The 17833-nt window shown below is 44.1% G+C and overlaps 1 protein-coding gene across 2 annotated transcripts; it reads left to right on the forward strand.

The window, feature by feature from the left end:
• Positions 1-238: 238 nt before the first annotated feature.
• SNRPD3 (small nuclear ribonucleoprotein D3 polypeptide) lies at positions 239-17216 on the forward strand. Of its 2 annotated transcripts, none has more exons than XM_046024587.1 (4): positions 239-387; positions 1831-1974; positions 14743-14935; positions 16985-17216. In XM_046024587.1, exons 2-4 carry the CDS (start codon positions 1849-1851, stop codon positions 17044-17046), a joined length of 381 nt encoding a protein of 126 aa, XP_045880543.1. In that variant the 5' UTR covers positions 239-387; positions 1831-1848; the 3' UTR covers positions 17047-17216. The 2 variants fall into 2 exon arrangements, with proteins under 2 accessions (XP_045880543.1, XP_045880544.1); XM_046024588.1 differs by having other exon boundaries at positions 244-387; positions 1828-1974.
• Positions 17217-17833: the final 617 nt, after the last annotated feature.

A 17833-nucleotide genomic window follows, 5' to 3' on the forward strand; every position in this document is an offset into this window, starting at 1 on the left:
GATCCGCGGGCCCAAGCCCCAGATCCCCGTCTTGCCGTCCAGCCTGTCCCTGGTGTTAGGTGCTTGGAAACGCGAGGCCCCCGCCCCCGCCTTGACGGCCTGAGGATCAGTGTTTCCGGCGGCGCCTGGGCCCTGTCACCAGCTCTCTCTTCCGGGGTCGGAACTATCGGAGCGGAGTCAACGTTTCCCAGCCGGAAGAATAAAAAGGCAGCAAAGGCAAGACCGCGCTCACCACTAAGAAAAGGAAGGGGACGGGTCCTGCGCGCAGCATTTTGGGAACGCGTGGTATTCTGGGAGCGCGAGACCCGCCATTCGCTTGGCTCACGCCTTTGCAGTCGCTGGAGTTGCCGCTGCACCGGAAAGGGAGAGTAGGCCGGAGCCGGTGAGGTGAGGCCCGGGGCAGGCGAGGGTAGGCTCGAAGCACGCGTGAGGGGCCTAGGGCTGGAGAAGGATGCGCTGTCGAGGAACTCTGGGAGGTTCGGGGAGGGAGAAGAGCGGGAAGCCCGGGTCACTCAAACATCAGCGTTGCCTCACTAGCGCCTGGAAGTGAATTCTCATTAACTTTTCCCCAAAGTACATGCTCTTCGTTTTCTCTGTCTCTCCAGACCACGTTTTCCATCACATACAGGCAATAGTCTTGAAATCATTTCTGGCTGCCTCCTTCCCCCAAGTTCTCTCCGGGTAATCCTTTTCAAGTTGTTTGCATCTCTGCCTCCATTCCCCTTTTAGGCATTCGTCCTCTTATGCTTTCCATATTGGTACAGAAACTTTATCAAGTTTCCTTGCTTCTAAACTGTTAAAAAAAAAAAACCTGTTTGATCCGTTTTTAAGTGCTGCTGCCTTTTTATTGGATCATTCCTTACCTATAAGCCTGCAGTAGTTCCCCACTATCTTCAGCATAAAAGCCAAACTCCTAACGCTACTTCCTCACCGGGGGAACCTGTCTTCCCCGAACTCATGTTTCTTTTCCTCTCTTGGACACACATGATGTGTTCCAGACTTCATTCGTTGCTCATCTGGGAATATGAAATCCACTGCTTGTTTCTTTTATTTACATAAAATCAGGTGATTTCTGTGATCATGCTTTTCCTCCAAACCTTTCCTGCTTATAGGACGTTGTCCCTTTGTGAACACTTCGTTTTCTCTTTAACCTTGAAGAAGTGGAGGATCAGTGGGTACTTAATGAGTCAAATTAAATGCATGCCTCTTCTAGATTTGCCTGGATTCTTCGGTCTATATCTGCATTGCCCAGTACTTCAGCCACTAGCCCAAGGCCATTGACCTCTGGAAATGGGGCTGATGTGACTAATGGAGTGAATGTTTAATTTTCATTTTATTTCACTTTAAGTTTAGTTAAAATAGCTGTGGGTGGATTGTGGCTACTGTATTGGGCAGCTCAAGTCTATATCATGGGCTCTCAAAAGTGGTGTCATCCACAACTGTGGGTTGGCAAGTACATCGTGTGGTATGTATAGTTCAGTCACCTGTCACCCAACACACACACAATATTGGTTACTGGTTATTTGATGAAGGTAAAGAGACATATGGTAGCAGGGAAGAAGATGGAAGGCACTTTTTTCTCATCCCATTAGCTTTCCCTCTCTCTAGCCACGCCCCACCCCCACTGTTCTTTACCATCCCACATCTTGTATGTATTTGCCAGATTTTCCTTAAAGTAGGGATTAAGCTTTTTTTTTCCCTGTGGAAAATAGCAGTTTTGGCATTCTTACTAAGTTTTATGGAGTGTCAGTCCTTAAGGGAAGCATGATATGTGCCATATGACTTCCTAGGCCCTGAAGGATGAACTAACTGTTGTCTCTTTCACTGCAGAACTCTTTTCCTGCCAAGATGTCTATTGGTGTGCCGATTAAAGTCCTACATGAGGCTGAGGGTCACATTGTGACATGTGAGACAAACACTGGTGAGGTGTATCGTGGGAAGCTCATTGAGGCGGAGGACAACATGAACTGCCAGGTATCCTGCTTTCCGTATAAGGTTATGGGGGAAGCTTGGGCCTGTCTTGGAACACAGAAAGATAGTAATTGGAGGTCTTTTTGCAGTTCTTCTCTTTGAAGAGTTATTTTGGCATGCCTAATGTATGCCAGCTATTGTTATAGTTGCTGCTGATGTGGGCGTAAATTAGAGCCATTTAAAGTTTGGGATATCTAACTTAGTTTTCTCCATTCTATAATCATCTTCCATATTTTGGGGACTTGTTTAAAAGAAGTATACTTCGGTAGAATCTGTCAGGTTCAAGGCCATTCTCCATTTGTCCCTACATGTTTGCATAACTGCTCTGCAGTTAGTGGAATTTTCCACTCACGTACCATATTTATTTTCCATCTTTCTTGGAGGAAGAGTTTCATGTGATTATAGCAACTACCTTTTGAGGTAAACAGATTTGGTGATAGTATTGTCATCCATAAAATAGGGAGAGTAAGATTAAAAGACTTCTATCTACTGAATGTCTTTCCGTTAACAAATATCGAAGCAGCTTCCTCATACAGTGCCCTTCCTGTGACACTATTTTGTGTTTTGCTAATAACCACGTGAGTTTGTAGAGCATTGCTTTGGCAAGGTGTATCAGCACACTTTCTCTTTTGTTCTTTAAATTATCAGTTAAAAGCTTGTGCTTCAGAATCAGAGATGTGGGTTTGGATCCAAATAATCTGACCTTGATCATGTTAATCGTTTCAGTTTCTTTGTTTCTAAAATGGGAACGGTGTTATTTTATGTCCTCTGAGACATATATGCCAATGCGGAATTGTGCAAGAGATTTATTGGGGGAAATGATAATGAAGGATAAAGGAGAAGGAGTAGAGTAGCTAGGAAAGCTTTCAATCTGTACTGGTCTGGTGCTGGGAAAAGGAGAAAGAAAAGACAGGGTTGAGTGGGAAGAGCCTTAGACTACAGTGTGTCTCTGAGAAAGTATCAGCCAGCAGGAGTTGCTCATTAGAAGAGTCTAGTATGGGGCAGAAATGGCCTGGCTCTAGGATCCCCACTGTGATCAGTCATTGGCCGGCAGCCTCGGGAGACTGGCTTCAGAGTAAATGCTGTGATGGATCCCATAGGTCACAACTGGAGACTGTCAGCTCCTTGCATGCCTCATAGCCTGATGACCCTTGAGGGAAGATCTGAGCAGTGCATTCTGGAGATAGGGATAACACCCACACCCTGGGGGGTTCTACAGATCAGTTTAGTTATGTATGTGCAACATGTAGTTAACACCACACATGGTACATGTTCACATGTAGTTTCTGTTAATGTTTTCTAGGTGAGAAAACCGAAGGTCAGAAAGGGAAGGGGACTTCTTTAAGGTCACACTGTAGATCAGGTGTCTTATATGTTGCTGTGCAGGGTTCACTTATTTACTTGTGACAGCTCTGTAGCTTTGAACATCATCTTCCTGCTAGACGGACCAGTGGGTGGGGCCAGTTCCCTGGCTCAGGGAAATAGACGTCTAGTAACTGCAGGTTTCTTTCTTCAGTGTTGATGCCATACAGGTAGATGGAGTGGGCTTTCCAAAGGTCCTGTGGGGCTTTGCCTACCTTGTCTTTGTGAGGACTCCAGTTATAGATCCATTCTCTGGCTGGCATCCTCATCCATTTTAAGGTACTTTGTTTTGGTGAATAGAATGCAAAACTGGGGGTGAAGCACTTTAATGTGTTTATTCAGCTATTTATTTGGACAACTTACTGAGTTTCTAGGGCCTCAGACTGCCCATTTGTATTGTGAGGGTGTCTGACCAGATGACCTTGGTGGTCTCTCAAATGTAGCTAGTGTGATACAAAGCGCACAGCCTGGTGATAGATCTAAAATCGAGTTGCAGCCTGCTACCTTGCGTGACTTAGGTCAAGCTTTGGATCTCCCTCACCCTCTTGTTCCCTCCTTTCTAAGTCAGGAATAAAAATAACACCTCAACCTCAGCGTTATAGTGTAGAATAAATGATGAATGCATGTCCGATGTGGGGAGCCAGTCACTTGCTTCCTGCTTATGTTAATCTGGTAGGGCTGTCATAACAAAGTTTCACACTGAGTGGCTTAAACAAATATATTTATTCCCTCAGAGTTCTGGAGGCGAAGAGGTTTGAGATCAAGGTGCCACAGGATAATTCTTCTTAGGGCATGAAGGATCTGTTCTAGGCCTCTCTCCGTGGCTTATAGATGTTTGTCTCTTTCCTTTGTCTTCACATGGTTTTCCTTCTGTGTAGGTCTGTATCCTGATCCCTTCTAAGGACACAGGTTACATTGAATTAGGACTCAGTTACCTCTGTAAAGATCCAGTCTCTAAATATGGTCACATTCTGAGATGCTGAGGGGTTAAGACCTCAACAGATGAAGTTAGGATTCAGCCCATAACACTGCCCATGCCCAGATGCTGAGGCTTTGCTGGTTTTAACTAAACCTGGCTCACTGAATAAAAACCAGCAGGCACAGCTGAATGTACCGCAGTAAACCCAGCACAGTTCATTCACACATCCCCAGGATGCAGAAGGCCAGTGGCTCCTGCAGTTCCTACTGCTTTCCTTCCTTCCTGGCTCCAGTTAGTCTGCCCTTTGGGAGTGAGAGCATCCCCTTAGCACTTTCTAGCCTTTGCTAGAGGACAGCTGGAATTTAGTGTTTGCCATTTGATGTTGGTTTTTAATAACTTTGTGTTTTTTTCCCTAAAGATTTATTTATTTATTTTAGAAAGCATGTGTGGGAGAGAGTAGGGGGAGGGGCAGAGGGAGAGAGAGAACCCTGAAGCAGACTCCTGAGTGTGGAGCCCAGCACGGGGCTTGATCTCATGACCCTGAGATCATGATCTGAGCTGAAATCAAGAGTTGGCCATACAGGCACCCCTAACATTTTTTATTACAAAAGTGTGGTGGGTCACACACTACAAAGATTTGGAAAACAGGTAAGAGCATCTTGCCACAACCACAACTGGAAGGCAGCTATGCTTACCACTATACCACCAACGCGCCACAACCACAATTGGCATGGACTTTTTTTTTTAACCTTAGGAACGTGTCTTGGGTTTCTAGTATTTACTTTTTACTCTGCTTTCAAAAAGAGTTAGAGGTAGGGAGCGCCTGGGGGGTTCAGTTGGTTGAGTCTGCCTTTGGCTCACATCATGATTCAGGGTCCTGGGATCAAACTGCATTAGGTTCCCTGCTCAGTGAGGAGTCTGCTTCTCCCTCTGCCTCCCCCACCGCCCACTTGTGCACATGCTCTCTCTCTCTCAAGTAAATAAATTAGACTTGTAAAAAAAAAAAAAAAAAAAGGTTAGAGATGATTTTTTTTAAAAATTTTATTTATTTATTTGACAGAAATCACAAGTAGGCAGAGAGGCAGGCGCAGAGAGAGGGGGAGGCAGGCTCCCCGCCGAGCAGAAAGCCCGATGCGGGGCTTGATCCCAGGACCCTGGGATCATGACCCGAGCCAAAGGCAGAGGCTTTAACCCACTGAGCCACCCAGGCGCCCCTAGAGATGATTTATTAAAAAACTATATGATAAGGTAAAAGTGGACAGATAGGTCATGGTGCAGTTAACTTGGGGTAGACTGTAAAATGAAGCCAAGCAGGTAGTTAGTAATCAGAAATGTAAACCTGAATCCCTGTACATTTAATAAAGGCATATTCTGTTCTCAGCTACTTAAATAGGCCTGGCAGAGGGAGATCAGCAGTTCTAAGGTATGTAGTGCCCATAAGATAAAGATGTTAATTTCCCATTAGCAATTATTGGGAATTGGAAATTCCCAATAATTTCCCAATATTAAGATAAAAAAGATGTTCATTTCCCAATTTAAAGTGGACCCAAGTTAAAAAATGGCTAATTAACAGAAGAAAAACATGAAAACATTTGAGTTTCCCTTGGCATTCAGATGTGGGAGACATTTTTCCCCTGGGCCCTGATGGAAGATATACAGTCTTAGTCCATTAGATAGTGTCATCAACATCCCCATATAAAATACACCTTTTGGGGTTCCTCAGATATTTTTTAAAGGTTTTATTTATTTATTTATTTGTCAGAGAGAGAGAGAGAGATTGCGCACGCCAGCATGTGCACAGGTGTGCGCACAAGCAGGCAGAGTGGTAGGCAGAGGCAGAGAGAAAAGTAGGCAGAGAGAGAATCAGGTGTTTGTTTGTTTTAGATTTTATTTATTTGTTTGACAGAGATCACAAGCAGGCAGAGAGGCAGGCAGAGACAGAGAGAGGGGGAAGCAGGCTCCCCGCTGAGCAGAGAGCCCAATGCGGGGCTTGATCCCAGGACCCTGGGATCATGACCTGAGCTGAAGGCAGAGGCTTTAGCCCACTGAGCCACCCAGGCGCCCCGAGAATCAGGTATTTTAAATGTAGCCTGTTACTACAGCCCTTTTTTGACAAAAAATTTCTGTGCAAGAATTAATCCTAGGATGAGGTCCTTGGGATGGTACTCACAGGGTCAGAAGGTGTAGATATTTCTTTGCATCTGAGGTTTGTTTGGGAAAGCAGGGAGTCTTGTCCTTCTGCTCTGTACCCCACAACTGCAAGGCAAGCATAATCTGCTAGCCAGGGCTGTCGGCTATGGCGGCATCTATCGGTGAGAGAGCCCTGTGAGTGCTCTGAGAGCATCTCCTAAGGGCTCTGTGTGTGTGGAGTAAGCAGGGCCTCTGTGGCTCTCCGAGTGGTTTTCTTAAGCTGATTTGTGTTTGTAGCAGAAATGGGACCTGATGGAGGAGTGGATCCCATCTGTTGCCCAGCCTGGGTATGGGTGATTTAAAACCAGAGGTCCCCAAGTGGGGAAATTTCTGTTGTTGGTTATGTGTGCTTACCATGGTTTTGAAGCATCCTATTTTTATTAATGTCAATGAGGGAATGAAGGGATTTTTCTTCAAAATAAAAAATACATATTTCTTAAGAAAGAATACTTCTAGTCAAATATTTGGTAAAATATTAAAAACCAAAAAGACCTTTAAGGTGAGGAATTACGAGTAGAAATAAGCACGTTATTTTGATTTTAATAGACTAGACTATATTTATCTAACCTTTTGGAGGCAACTTTTATGGCTATGGATTTTATTGGGTATCCAGTGTAAAGTGTCCCTGGAGGTTCTTGTGTAGAGTCTTAGTGAATGCTGGAAGTGTTCTCCCAGCTCAGCAGTATTCAGATATTTAGGACATCTCATAATTTTTTTATGATGAAAGTTTATTGTATTTAAACGTATAAATATGTTTAAATGTTTGCAAGTCAAAGATGTTCATTTCCCAATTTAAAGTGGACCCAAGTTAAAAAATGGCTAATTAACAGAAGAAAAACATGTAAAGCAGACTTTTAACATACAAAAATAATGGCTTTATTAATATTTAGACATGTAAATTGGGGAAAAGTAAGAATGTCTTAACTTACAAGATGACAAAATAAAATTAATACTACCAAGGGTTCCTTACTAGTCTGCCAGTAGAAGTACAGATCGTTAAATCGTTTCTGGAAAACACATTTAAATGTCAGCATAGAAAAGTTCCTACCCTTTGGTGCCATAGTTCTACTTCTGAAAATCATTCATAGTGCTGTGCTGTTTTTATTTTTATTTTTTCTTAAGATTTGTTTATTTATTTTAGAGAGAGCATGAAGGTGGGGCAGCAGGAGAGGAAGAGAGAGAAAATCCCAAGCAGAATCCCTGGCAAGCATGAAGCCCGATGCAGGGCTCACGTAGGACTCGACCCCTCAACCCCTAGGTCTGACCTATGCTGAAACCAAGAGTCAGACACCTAACTGAGCCACCCAGGTGCCTCTGCAGTGCTGTTTTTAATGATGAAAACCTAAAAACAAACATTTCTAATGAGTTAAATTATGATTAAACAAATTAGGGTACATTACAAAGAATATTATTCATCTGGTCAAATAACGTGGAATATTTAATGTCATGGGAAAATACTGTTGACCTAAGTGGAGAAAAATACAAAACTTCACAATATGTTCCTAGTTAAAAAAAAAAAAAAAAGCCAAATTATAAGTGATACATAAAAATGCATTGAGTAAAAAAAAGGTAAAAAAAAAATAAATGCATTAAGTTTTTGAGCAAAACCAAAGTGAGTAGTTATCTTTTGACGGAAATTAAATGAGATTAAAAACATTTTTTAGGGGGGCGCCTGGGGGACGCCTGGGTGGCTCAGTAGGTTAAAGCCTCTGCGTTCGGCTCAGGTCATGATCTCAGGGTCCTGGGATCGAGCCCCGCATTGGGCTCTCTGCCCAGCAAGGAGCCTGCTTCTTCCCTCTCTCTCTGCCTGCCTCTCTGCCTACTTGTGATATCTCTCTCTATCAAATGAATAAAATAAAAAAAAAAATTTTTTTTAGGGGTGCCTGGGTGGCTCAGTGGGTTAAAGCCTCTGCCTTCAGTTTGGGTCGTGATCCCGGGGTCCTGGGATCCAACCCTGCATTGGGCTCTCTGCTCAGCAGGGAGCCTGCTTCTTCCTCTCTCTCTGCCTGCCTCTCTGCCTACTTGTGATCTTTGTCAAATAAAAAAATAAAATCTTAAAACCAAGAAAACCCACATTTTTAAAAGTTTTTATTGATATATATGCAGGGAGTCTTGACCTCTGCTTTGTCCTCCACAGCTGCAAAGCAAGCATAAGCTGCTAGCCAGGGCTGTTGACTGTGGCAGCATCTAGAGGTGACAGAGTCCCACAGAATATATATGTAGAGAGAGTGTGTGTGTGTGTGTTTTTGTTTGTTTGTTTTTGTATTTTTTAGTAATCTCTGCACCTGTCGTGGGGCTTGAACTCATGACCCTGAGAATAAGACTCCCATGCTTTTCTGACTCAGCCAGCCAGGTGCCCCATGGGGGGATTAAAATTTTTAAGAAAAAACCTTTTTCCCCTCCCTACTTTAAAAGTCAAAATATCTGGGGCACTTGGGTGGCTCAGACGGTTAAGTGTCTGCCCTCAGCTCAGGTCATGATCTCCAGATCCTGGAATTGGAGCCCCCCATTGGACTCCCAGCTCAGCAGGGAGTCTGCTTCTCCCTCTCCCTCTGCCTCTCCCCCTGCTGGTGCTCTCTCTTTCTCTCTCAAATGAATGAATGAATAAAATCTTTTTAAAAAATTAAAATATGTGTTAAGTTTATGATCATGAAGCACAGCAAAGATTATTTTAAAAGAGGAGGGTATGTTACAAGTAGATAAATGAAGTCCTGGTGTTCTAATACACAGTATAGTAATTAGAGGTAGCAAAACTATTATAAACATTAGGGGCGCCTGGGTGGCTCAGTGGATTAAGCCGCTGCCTTCGGCTCAGGTCATGATCTCAGGGTCCTGGGATCAAGCCCCGCGTTGGGCTCTCTGCTCCGCAGGGAGCCTGCTTCCTCCTCTCTCTCTGCCTGCCTCTCTGCCTACTTGTGATCTCTGTCTGTCAAATAAACATTAAACTTGCTGAAATACAAGATCTTAATAGTTCTCATCACTAGAAATTATAATTGTATGACATGATAGAGAAGTTAGTTAATGCTACAGTAGCATTCATTGTAATATAAATGTATCAAATCAGTATATTGTATACCTTAAACTTACACAATGTTATGTATCAGTTATAGCTCAATAAAAAGACCCTAAAAATCAGATAAAAGAAGAGGGTAAATGGCTAAATGCAAAATTTCACTTTTTTTTTTCTTTAAAGATCATATTTATTTATTTATTTATTTGTCAGAGAGAGAGAGAGATCACAAGCAGGCAGAGGCAGAGAGAGAAGCAGGCTCCCCGCTGAGCAAGGAGCCCAATGCGGGACTTGATCCCAGGATCCTGCAATCATGACCTGAGCCGAAGGCAGCGGCTTAACCAACTGAGCCACCCATTCCCCAAAATTTCACTTCTTAAAGCAACATAATTCCTAGAAATTTGGTGGGAGAGAGTGATAAGAGTTCAGAGACTCTGCTGGAGCCAAAATGGTGCTTTGGGGGCATTAGCATGACCACCCCATCACGACTGGACTGTTAAAACCCTTTTTTTGTTGTTATGGAATAATGGTCTGTGGGCACAGGCAAATGCCTGTGCGTGATTTCTTTTTGTAAAAATGGTAACCTGAGAGAACCCATCACATGACTGTCAAAAAACTCCCCAGAATGAATTATCAGGAAAGTTTTTGACATTTCTGAGTGCAGGGTGGTTGGGAATTTCTTTAGATACGCTCTCTAGCTAGAATGAAAAACTGCTTATCTTTGTGCTCTCTGTACATGCAGTGTTTTCCTCTGTATCATTCAATTCAGGATCACGTATTGGCACTTAATATCAGCTTGCTTTGTACTTCTTTAGTCTGGGACAGTTATCCTTTTGCTTTTCCCAGCATTGACATTTTGGAAGAATAATGACCAGTTACTTGTTTTAGAATGTCTTTTGATTGTATGTCTTTCTCTGGTGTTTCCTCATGATTGGATTTGGGGTTTGTTTTTGTGTTTTGTCTGTAACTGTGTAAGTGATGACTTCTTCTGGGGTTGTCACTAGGAGGCCTAGAACACTTGTTTGCCCCATTGGTGATGTTAACCTTGATAATTTGGTTGAAGTATTGTGTGGTTTCTCCACGGTACTTTTTCCTTTTGCAACTAAGGAGAATTTTGTGAGGGAGGTTCTTGAAGTAAATATCTTGTGAGTATTCTGTTTTTCATCCCCACCTTCACCACCCCCATTTAGCATCCAGTGAAGATTCTTGCTTGAATCTTTTTACCATGATGGTTACAAAAGAATTTTTTTTAACTTACTAAGATTTATTATTTATTTGAGAGAGAGTTGAGAGCATGTGCCAGGGTGGGGAGGGGCAGAGGGAGAGGGAAAGAGAATCTCAGGTGGACTCCACTGAGTGGATCTCACAACCCTAAGATCACGACCTGGGCCAAAACCTGGAGTCGGATATTTAACCCGCTCTGCCACCCTGGCACCCTAGAATGATTTTTGGTTTTGACTCCATCATGCTTTCTATATTTGCTGGGTCTACTGTATGGAAGAGCCTTCCCTTAAGTCCCCATTTATTCATTCATTTATTGTCAGTATTGGCTCATGGGTTTCTGTTTCATTAAATGGGTTATAATCTGTTACTATTATTATTTTGATTGATTTATCCCAAATTTGTCCAGAAGCTGACTTCTTTTGTGTCCTTTTGGTGTCCCTTGGCCATTTGGGGGGAGCATATCCTTAATCTTCTGGAATGAGATGTTTGTTGCAGGCTCATCTTTTATCTTCCCTAACCCAGCTCTGGAATCAGCCATTTCTTCAGGTAGCCTTGGTTTCTTTTTGTTTGGGATTAGAATTTAAAATCCAGGATCCAGGTACTATTTAATATTTTAAAAGTCTTAGTTTAACTTGTGGAGATCTGTCTCCAAGAGGCTATGTGCTTAATAGTACCAAAAATTTCCATTCATGTGGCACCTAGGTGGCATAGTGGGTTAAGTATCCCACTCTTGGTTTCAGCTCAGCTCAGGTCATGATCTCAGGGTTGTGAGATCAAGCCCCATATTAGCCTCTGCACTTGTGGAGGGGGGAGGTCTGCCTGAAGGCTCTCTCCCTTGGCCCCTATCCCCTACCCCCACCCTCTCAAGTGCATGCTCTCTCTTTCTCTCTCTAAAATAAATAAATAACTTAAAGGGGGAGAAAAAAAAGAAGTAGGACCAGAAACTTCCATTCATTGTATGCTTATTCTGTACCAGGCACTATGCTAGTGTTGTTTTTTTTGTTTGTTTGTTTTTTAAAAGATTTTACTTATTTATTTGACATACAGAGATCACAAATAGGCAGAGAGAGGGGAGGGAGAGAAGCAGGCCCCCTGCTAAGCAGAGAGCCCCATGCGGGCTGGGATCCCAGGGATCCCAGAACCCTGGGATCATGACCTGAGCCGAAGGCAGAGGCTTTAACCCACTGAGCCACCCAGGCGCCCCATGCTAGTGTTTTTTATGTACAGTAGATCTTTCAGTTATCACAGGATCTCTCTGAGGACAAACTTCCAGATGACCAGGGTGACCAAGCATGGAAGGAGTGGATCTAAACCCAAGTCTCTGCGTCTCAAATCTCCTGTCTTAACCATCATCTCTGAAGATGAGGTGTATAGTAAACCTGCTAGGTCCTGTTGATTCTAGAATTGTCAGACCCTCACTCTATAAGATTTTAGACAAAAAGATGAGTAGAAAAAAGAGGGAGGCTCTGTTGGAGTAGGGCAGGGGACCAGACATTTATTGAGCACTTGCTGTGTGCCCCACAACAGGATGTTGTGATTAATGATCCCAGAGCACCCCAACATTGCTTTACAGTCCTGGAGTTAGTCCTCTCTTCTTGGCCCTAGATGTGTGAGGAAATTCCCACAATTTTTATTTTATTAAGGTATTCTCTGTCCCCCAAGATGTCATTTCAGTTGGGCACCTGGTTTATGCCTCCTATGTTTCATTATGGCTGTTTGGGAAAGTGGGAAAGTTGAATCAAGTGGGTGTTCCCACCTGACTTCACTGAAACCTAGTTCACTCAAGGTGTTGCCTTTGGCTTATGATGCAGACATAGCTTGGGCTTACTAACAAGCTGTATGTTTGGGCGGGCCTGTGGGGCTTTATACCCAGCGCAGCCATCTCTCTGCTGGTGCTGTGAGGGAGTGCATGAGTACAGCAGCCGACCTGGTCGTTCTTAGGGTTGTCATAGGAGTCAGTTGATGCTGGACCCTTTCCTGCTTCAACCAGGACACATCCATTTGTGGAAACAGTTTGTCTTGTTGGTCGTACAGAACACCCTCTGTCAGGGATTCTCAAAGTGGGCTGCGGAGGTTGTAGGAGAGGAAGGGGTAAGATGTACTGGACTGTGCTGGAGAAGTAGCTTAGCAGTAGCACAGCCTCCAAAATAGATATACTCGATAATAGGAACAGCATTTAGACATATTTGTCTCATTTAATTTGTTCCTTTACTGTGTAAGGAAGTAAGTGGTGATCTGATGTATGGTTTCAGAATTTGGGTTTAGAGTTAGACCTAAGTTCATAGTGATTTGTAGCATTGTGTCATTTATAGGAGTTATGATACGAAATTGCCTGGGGGGCGCTTGGGTGGCTCAGTGGGTTATGCCGCTGCTTTCGGCTCAGGTCATGATCTCGGGGTCCTGGGATCGAGTCCCGCATCAGGCTCTCTGCTCAGCAGGGAGCCTGCTTCCCTCTCTCTCTCTCTGCCTGCCTCTCTATCTACTTGTGATCTCTGTCAAATAAAAAAAAAAAACAAAACGAAATTGCCTGGGATGCTAATAAGTGCTCAGTAAAAGTTGGCTTTGTTAATCATACTTCTTATTCAGTTGTGGCACCAGAGATTATGGTATTCGCTTTTTGTTGTTTTTGTTGTTGTTGTTTTGTTTTTTGGTGAGAAAGAGAGAACACAAGCAGGGGGAGGGCAGAGGGACAGGCAGACTCCCTGCTGGATGTGGAACCCAACGCGGGGCTTGATCCCAGGACCCCAAGATCACGATCTGTGCCGAAGTCAGACACTTAACTGATTGAGCCACCCAGGCACCCCCAGAGGTTATGGCATTCTTCGAGGCAAGAACAGTATGGCAAGGATTTAGAACCTGTGTGGAAATTTCTTAAGAAACTGGGATGTTGAGCCTGGAACAGAAGATTTATGGGAATCTAGAGCCCTGTTACCCTGAGGGTGGAGCAGGGGCAGTGGGTTGAAGCTCTATGAACTGTTCCACCTGCACATTTAGATTTAGCAAGGATGGCCCTGGAGTGTTGTTAGTCTTTCGGCAAACCGGGTGCTCAAGCAGAGGCTGGGTGGCCAGTTAGCTTTTCGAAGCAAAGAATGAGTATAACGTGGCAACAAGCCAGTTAGGAATCTGGGGAGACAACACCTCTCTACAGTGTGGACTTTGACCTATTCTGAATAAATTGTATTCTCTTTCATCCAGAAGACTCAAAAGAAGCTACTTTTTGTGGTAAATGTGGTCCCTGTTGAGGTTGGCACTAGCAGGTTTGGGTCCCCTACTATGCCAAGGCTGTCTGCTGGTTGGTCTCACCTTGAGGCTCCCTGTCTCTCCATCCCACAGTTTATGGTGGCATATTGATCTTTCCAAAGTGCTACCCTGATCCTGTCCACTTTCCCTCTGTCCACAAATGAGTGACCCCATAATCTCCCAAGGTGATAACTTTGTCCGCTCTCTCAACTGTTCTGCTCCAGTCCTTGTATCCTGTAAGTTCGTGCCCACGTGTCCTGTCAGTGCAGGCTCTTGCCTCACACATCTCCCAATATTCTGAGCCCTTCGTATAGGCACTGCTGCTTGTACTTCTCAGTCCCTGGTCACTGAAGCTAGAGGGGCTCTGGTGCATACTCATGACCTTCATGGTGCCTTTTCTCTGTGTGCTAGACAGATGCAGGACAGGACACAATTTGGACAAGCGGTTCAAAACTGTTTCATTAGAGTTTTTCACCATTGAGAACTCTTCACATGCTGGCAAGGGAGGCAGTATGGCAGAGTTAGGGCTCTGGTGTCACGCCAGCTGTATTTGAATCTGCATCCTTTCATTCTGGCTGTTGGACTTTAGGATTTTTTGTTTTGTTTTGTTTTGTTTTTATCTGTAAAAGATGGAAATGCCCATAACCTATCCTGAAGGTGCTGTGAGGACCAAATATGTGAAGTGCTTTGCCTGGCTTCTTTATTTCATGATGTTAGTTTGTGCAGTTCTGGACTTCTACCACCAGCCAAGTCTGCCCCCTCTGTGTGCCCTTGTTCTCTGTTGGTGCTGTTGGCCCCGATTGATGAGCTGGTGATTCCCTTCCAGATGTCCAACATCACAGTCACATACAGAGATGGCCGAGTGGCACAGCTGGAACAGGTGTACATCCGTGGCAGCAAGATCCGTTTTCTCATTTTGCCTGACATGCTGAAAAATGCGCCCATGTTAAAGAGCATGAAAAATAAAAACCAAGGCTCAGGGGCTGGCCGGGGAAAAGCTGCTATTCTGAAGGCCCAAGGTATGTGCTCCTCTCGCACTGGTTTTAACATATGCGTTTGTCCTGTATCTTTTAGGGAAGGGCGGGCCCTGTCAATTGCCTGGGGTGGACTTGGACTTCAGCCATCTCCACACTCACTGCCACCCTACAGTCTTGGGGCCCCCACATGTAAGGGGCTGAGGGCCTGATCTTACTTTCTGTCTCTTGTCTTGCCTGATCACATTCATAGGGCTTATGCAAAATCCAAAGTGCCTCCTTCGAAAGAAGAAAGGGACTTTTAAGTGAGAGACTGGATAAGTCTCCTATAATGACTTTGTTTCCAGAAATTCTGTCCAAAGATTCTGGGGAGGCTTGCTCTTACTAGTTTGCTGAGCAGGAGCTCTGTGGAGGGACTTAGCTGACACCTGAAGCAGTGGGGCAACAGTTCGCAGAGAGCTCCAGGTGTTTATTGACACCCAGTATAAGGGGTGGGGGGGGGGGGAGTGCTGACGGTAGGGTTCCATTTTCATGTAAGAAATAAACAGTTTTAAGTCATCTTTACCCATTAGAGGGAACAGACTTCTGTTTTCTAATATTCTTACATTTGAAAATAAATACTTCCTTCAGCATGTCCCCACTGATCCAGTGACCTTCCTTAGTCTGGCCTTTCTTTTGGGTTAGCCTAGTCAGAGGTTTTATCTTTGGGTCCCTGAGAAGCTCTGCTGTGTTGATTATCTACGAAGCAAGTGCATTCATTAGAAACTATCTGAGTATCGGTAAAAAGATTTATAGTTCAGGAAAGTCACTGGATTCTCCATCATTATCTTTTGTTGTGCATATTTTATAGAGAGGTAGTTTTTTGAGTTTAAAGGTACAACAGAGTAATCCTTTATTTTTTATTATTATTATTTAAAGATTTTATTTATTTGACAGACAGAGATCGCAAGTAGGTAGAGAGGCAGGCAGAGAGAGAGAGGGAAGCAGGCTCCCTGCTGAGCAGAGAGCCCGATGCAGGGCTCGATCCCAGGACCCTGGAATCATGACGTGAGCTGATGGCAGAGGCTTAACCCACTGAGCCACCCAGGTGCCCCTAGAGTAATCCTTTAAGTGTCCTTCCAAAAAACCGATCAGAGAATCTCCTTGCCCTTCCTAGGTAGGTGGCATTTGTAGAACCGGAAGCTCTGGACTTTTTGTCCTGGTGAAGGAATGATTTTCAGGAATACTGGTTTTCCTACTAGAACTGCTGTTCTCTCTGCTTTCTCAGGGAAGGGCTGTCCTCATTGTCACTGTGTAACTGCACCATCTTCTCTGACAAAAGATGCAACCCAGTAGCTGTGCACTAGAAGGCACTTGGCAGTGAGTTTGCCCAGGTCCACTGGCCTCTGACTGAGCCATTTGTGTCTCTGTCGGTCCCTTGCTCTGGTTCATTTCAGCATGTGGCTGGGCTCCTGGGTGACTTTCCTCCCTCTTCACGAGGCTCTACAAGAGGGAGGAGGAATCAGGCTCCAGTTGGTAGTCATCAGAATATTTTCATTTGTCCTTCAAAGCCACTGGTCCTCTCCTAGAACTCTTGGAGTTACAGAGAACAGCAGCTTTATGCCCTTTGTATGGGGAGTGGTTTTATTTGTTTGTTTGTTTTTCTATTATGAAATATTTTATATTGCAGAATACCTTAAAAAATAATAAAACCTGTTACCCAGATTTAACAGATGTTTAGTATTTAACTATTTGTTTCAGGATTTTAAGTGTGAATTAAGTTCATCTGTTGTGTTTTATTAGCTCACCCTAGGCCAGCGCTGGGAATTCATCTTTTCTGTGGTTCTCAGGCCTGTTCCCCAAACCACCTAAGCTCTCAACACCCTGACTCCCAGCCTCATGTTGAAATCAGTGCTGGACTGGAAGGCACTCCAGCTCTGATGCCAGCCACGAGTCCCCCTGCAATGAGAAAATGTCATGGGGTCGGCATGGTATTGGACCAGGTGGCTTTTCAGGCCTCTTCCTGTGCCAGTGTCCAGGGACTCTGGCTGCTCCATGGCATGAGCATTTGCTGACCACACTGACCTGGCTTTATCCTTTCTTTCCACCTTTCAGTGGCTGCAAGAGGAAGAGGACGTGGAATGGGGCGTGGAAACATCTTCCAGAAGCGAAGATAAATTTATCTGTTGAACAGAACTTTGCTGTTATTTTTTCTTTTAGGTTATCTGTGTTCGGGGGAAGGGGGGGCGCGGAATATGTGCTTATGTATATGTTCTAGCTTTTCTTTTGACATCTTTCTCTTTAGATCAGGGGAAATGTTAAACTAAATAAATATGGTGGTCCTTTTTGTTGTTGTTTTTCTTTTCTTTTCTTTTTTTTTTTTAAGATTTATGTATTTGAGAGAGAGCGTGCTGGGGGTGAGGGGTGGAGTAGAGGGAGAGAGAAACCCATGCAGACTCCATGCTGAGTGCTGAGAGGGATGCAGGGTCAGTCTCGTGACACTGAGATCACAACCTGAGCCGAAACCAAGAATCAGACGCTTAACCGACTGCACCCCCCAGGTGCCCCTGTTGTTTTTCTTTTTGAAGAAATAAGGACTGTGTGTTCATTTTGGAGTTTGGTGTTCTGTTTGCTTTGGCAGCAGGTTAAATTTTGACACCCAGGAAGATATCCTGGGAGAATGCCAGTATTTTGAAATAGCACAGTTACTGATAAGAGTTTAAGTTACTGTTTGAGGCCAGTTGCTGGTTAAACCCTCAGAGAAACTCCAAGAACACACAGATGTGGAGATATCATCAGCTCAGCTTAAGCAACATGGCATGAGTGCTCCTGGCCCGTGAAGAAGTTCACCATTCTGATCTTCGTAGCCTGGAAACCCTAGTGACTCAGCATCTGGCAAAAGTAATCTAATATTAAAAGGTAACAGGAAATCCTAGCAGCCAACATCTGTGGCTCCTACACTGG

Source organism: Meles meles, chromosome 12 (assembly GCF_922984935.1).
Source record: "Meles meles chromosome 12, mMelMel3.1 paternal haplotype, whole genome shotgun sequence".
NCBI classification, from domain to species: domain Eukaryota; kingdom Metazoa; phylum Chordata; class Mammalia; order Carnivora; family Mustelidae; genus Meles; species Meles meles.

What these genes read in the sequence shown, in the direction of transcription:
- SNRPD3 (XM_046024587.1), top strand. Translation starts at nt 1,849, where the DNA reads ATGTCTATTGGTGTGCCGATTAAAGTCCTACATGAGGCTGAGGGTCAC. An exon ending in AGGACAACATGAACTGCCAG is followed by an intron (nt 1,975 to 14,742) that starts GTATCCTGCTTT and finishes ATTCCCTTCCAG; the next exon opens with ATGTCCAACATCACAGTCAC. An exon ending in TGCTATTCTGAAGGCCCAAG is followed by an intron (nt 14,936 to 16,984) that starts GTATGTGCTCCT and finishes TCCACCTTTCAG; the next exon opens with TGGCTGCAAGAGGAAGAGGA.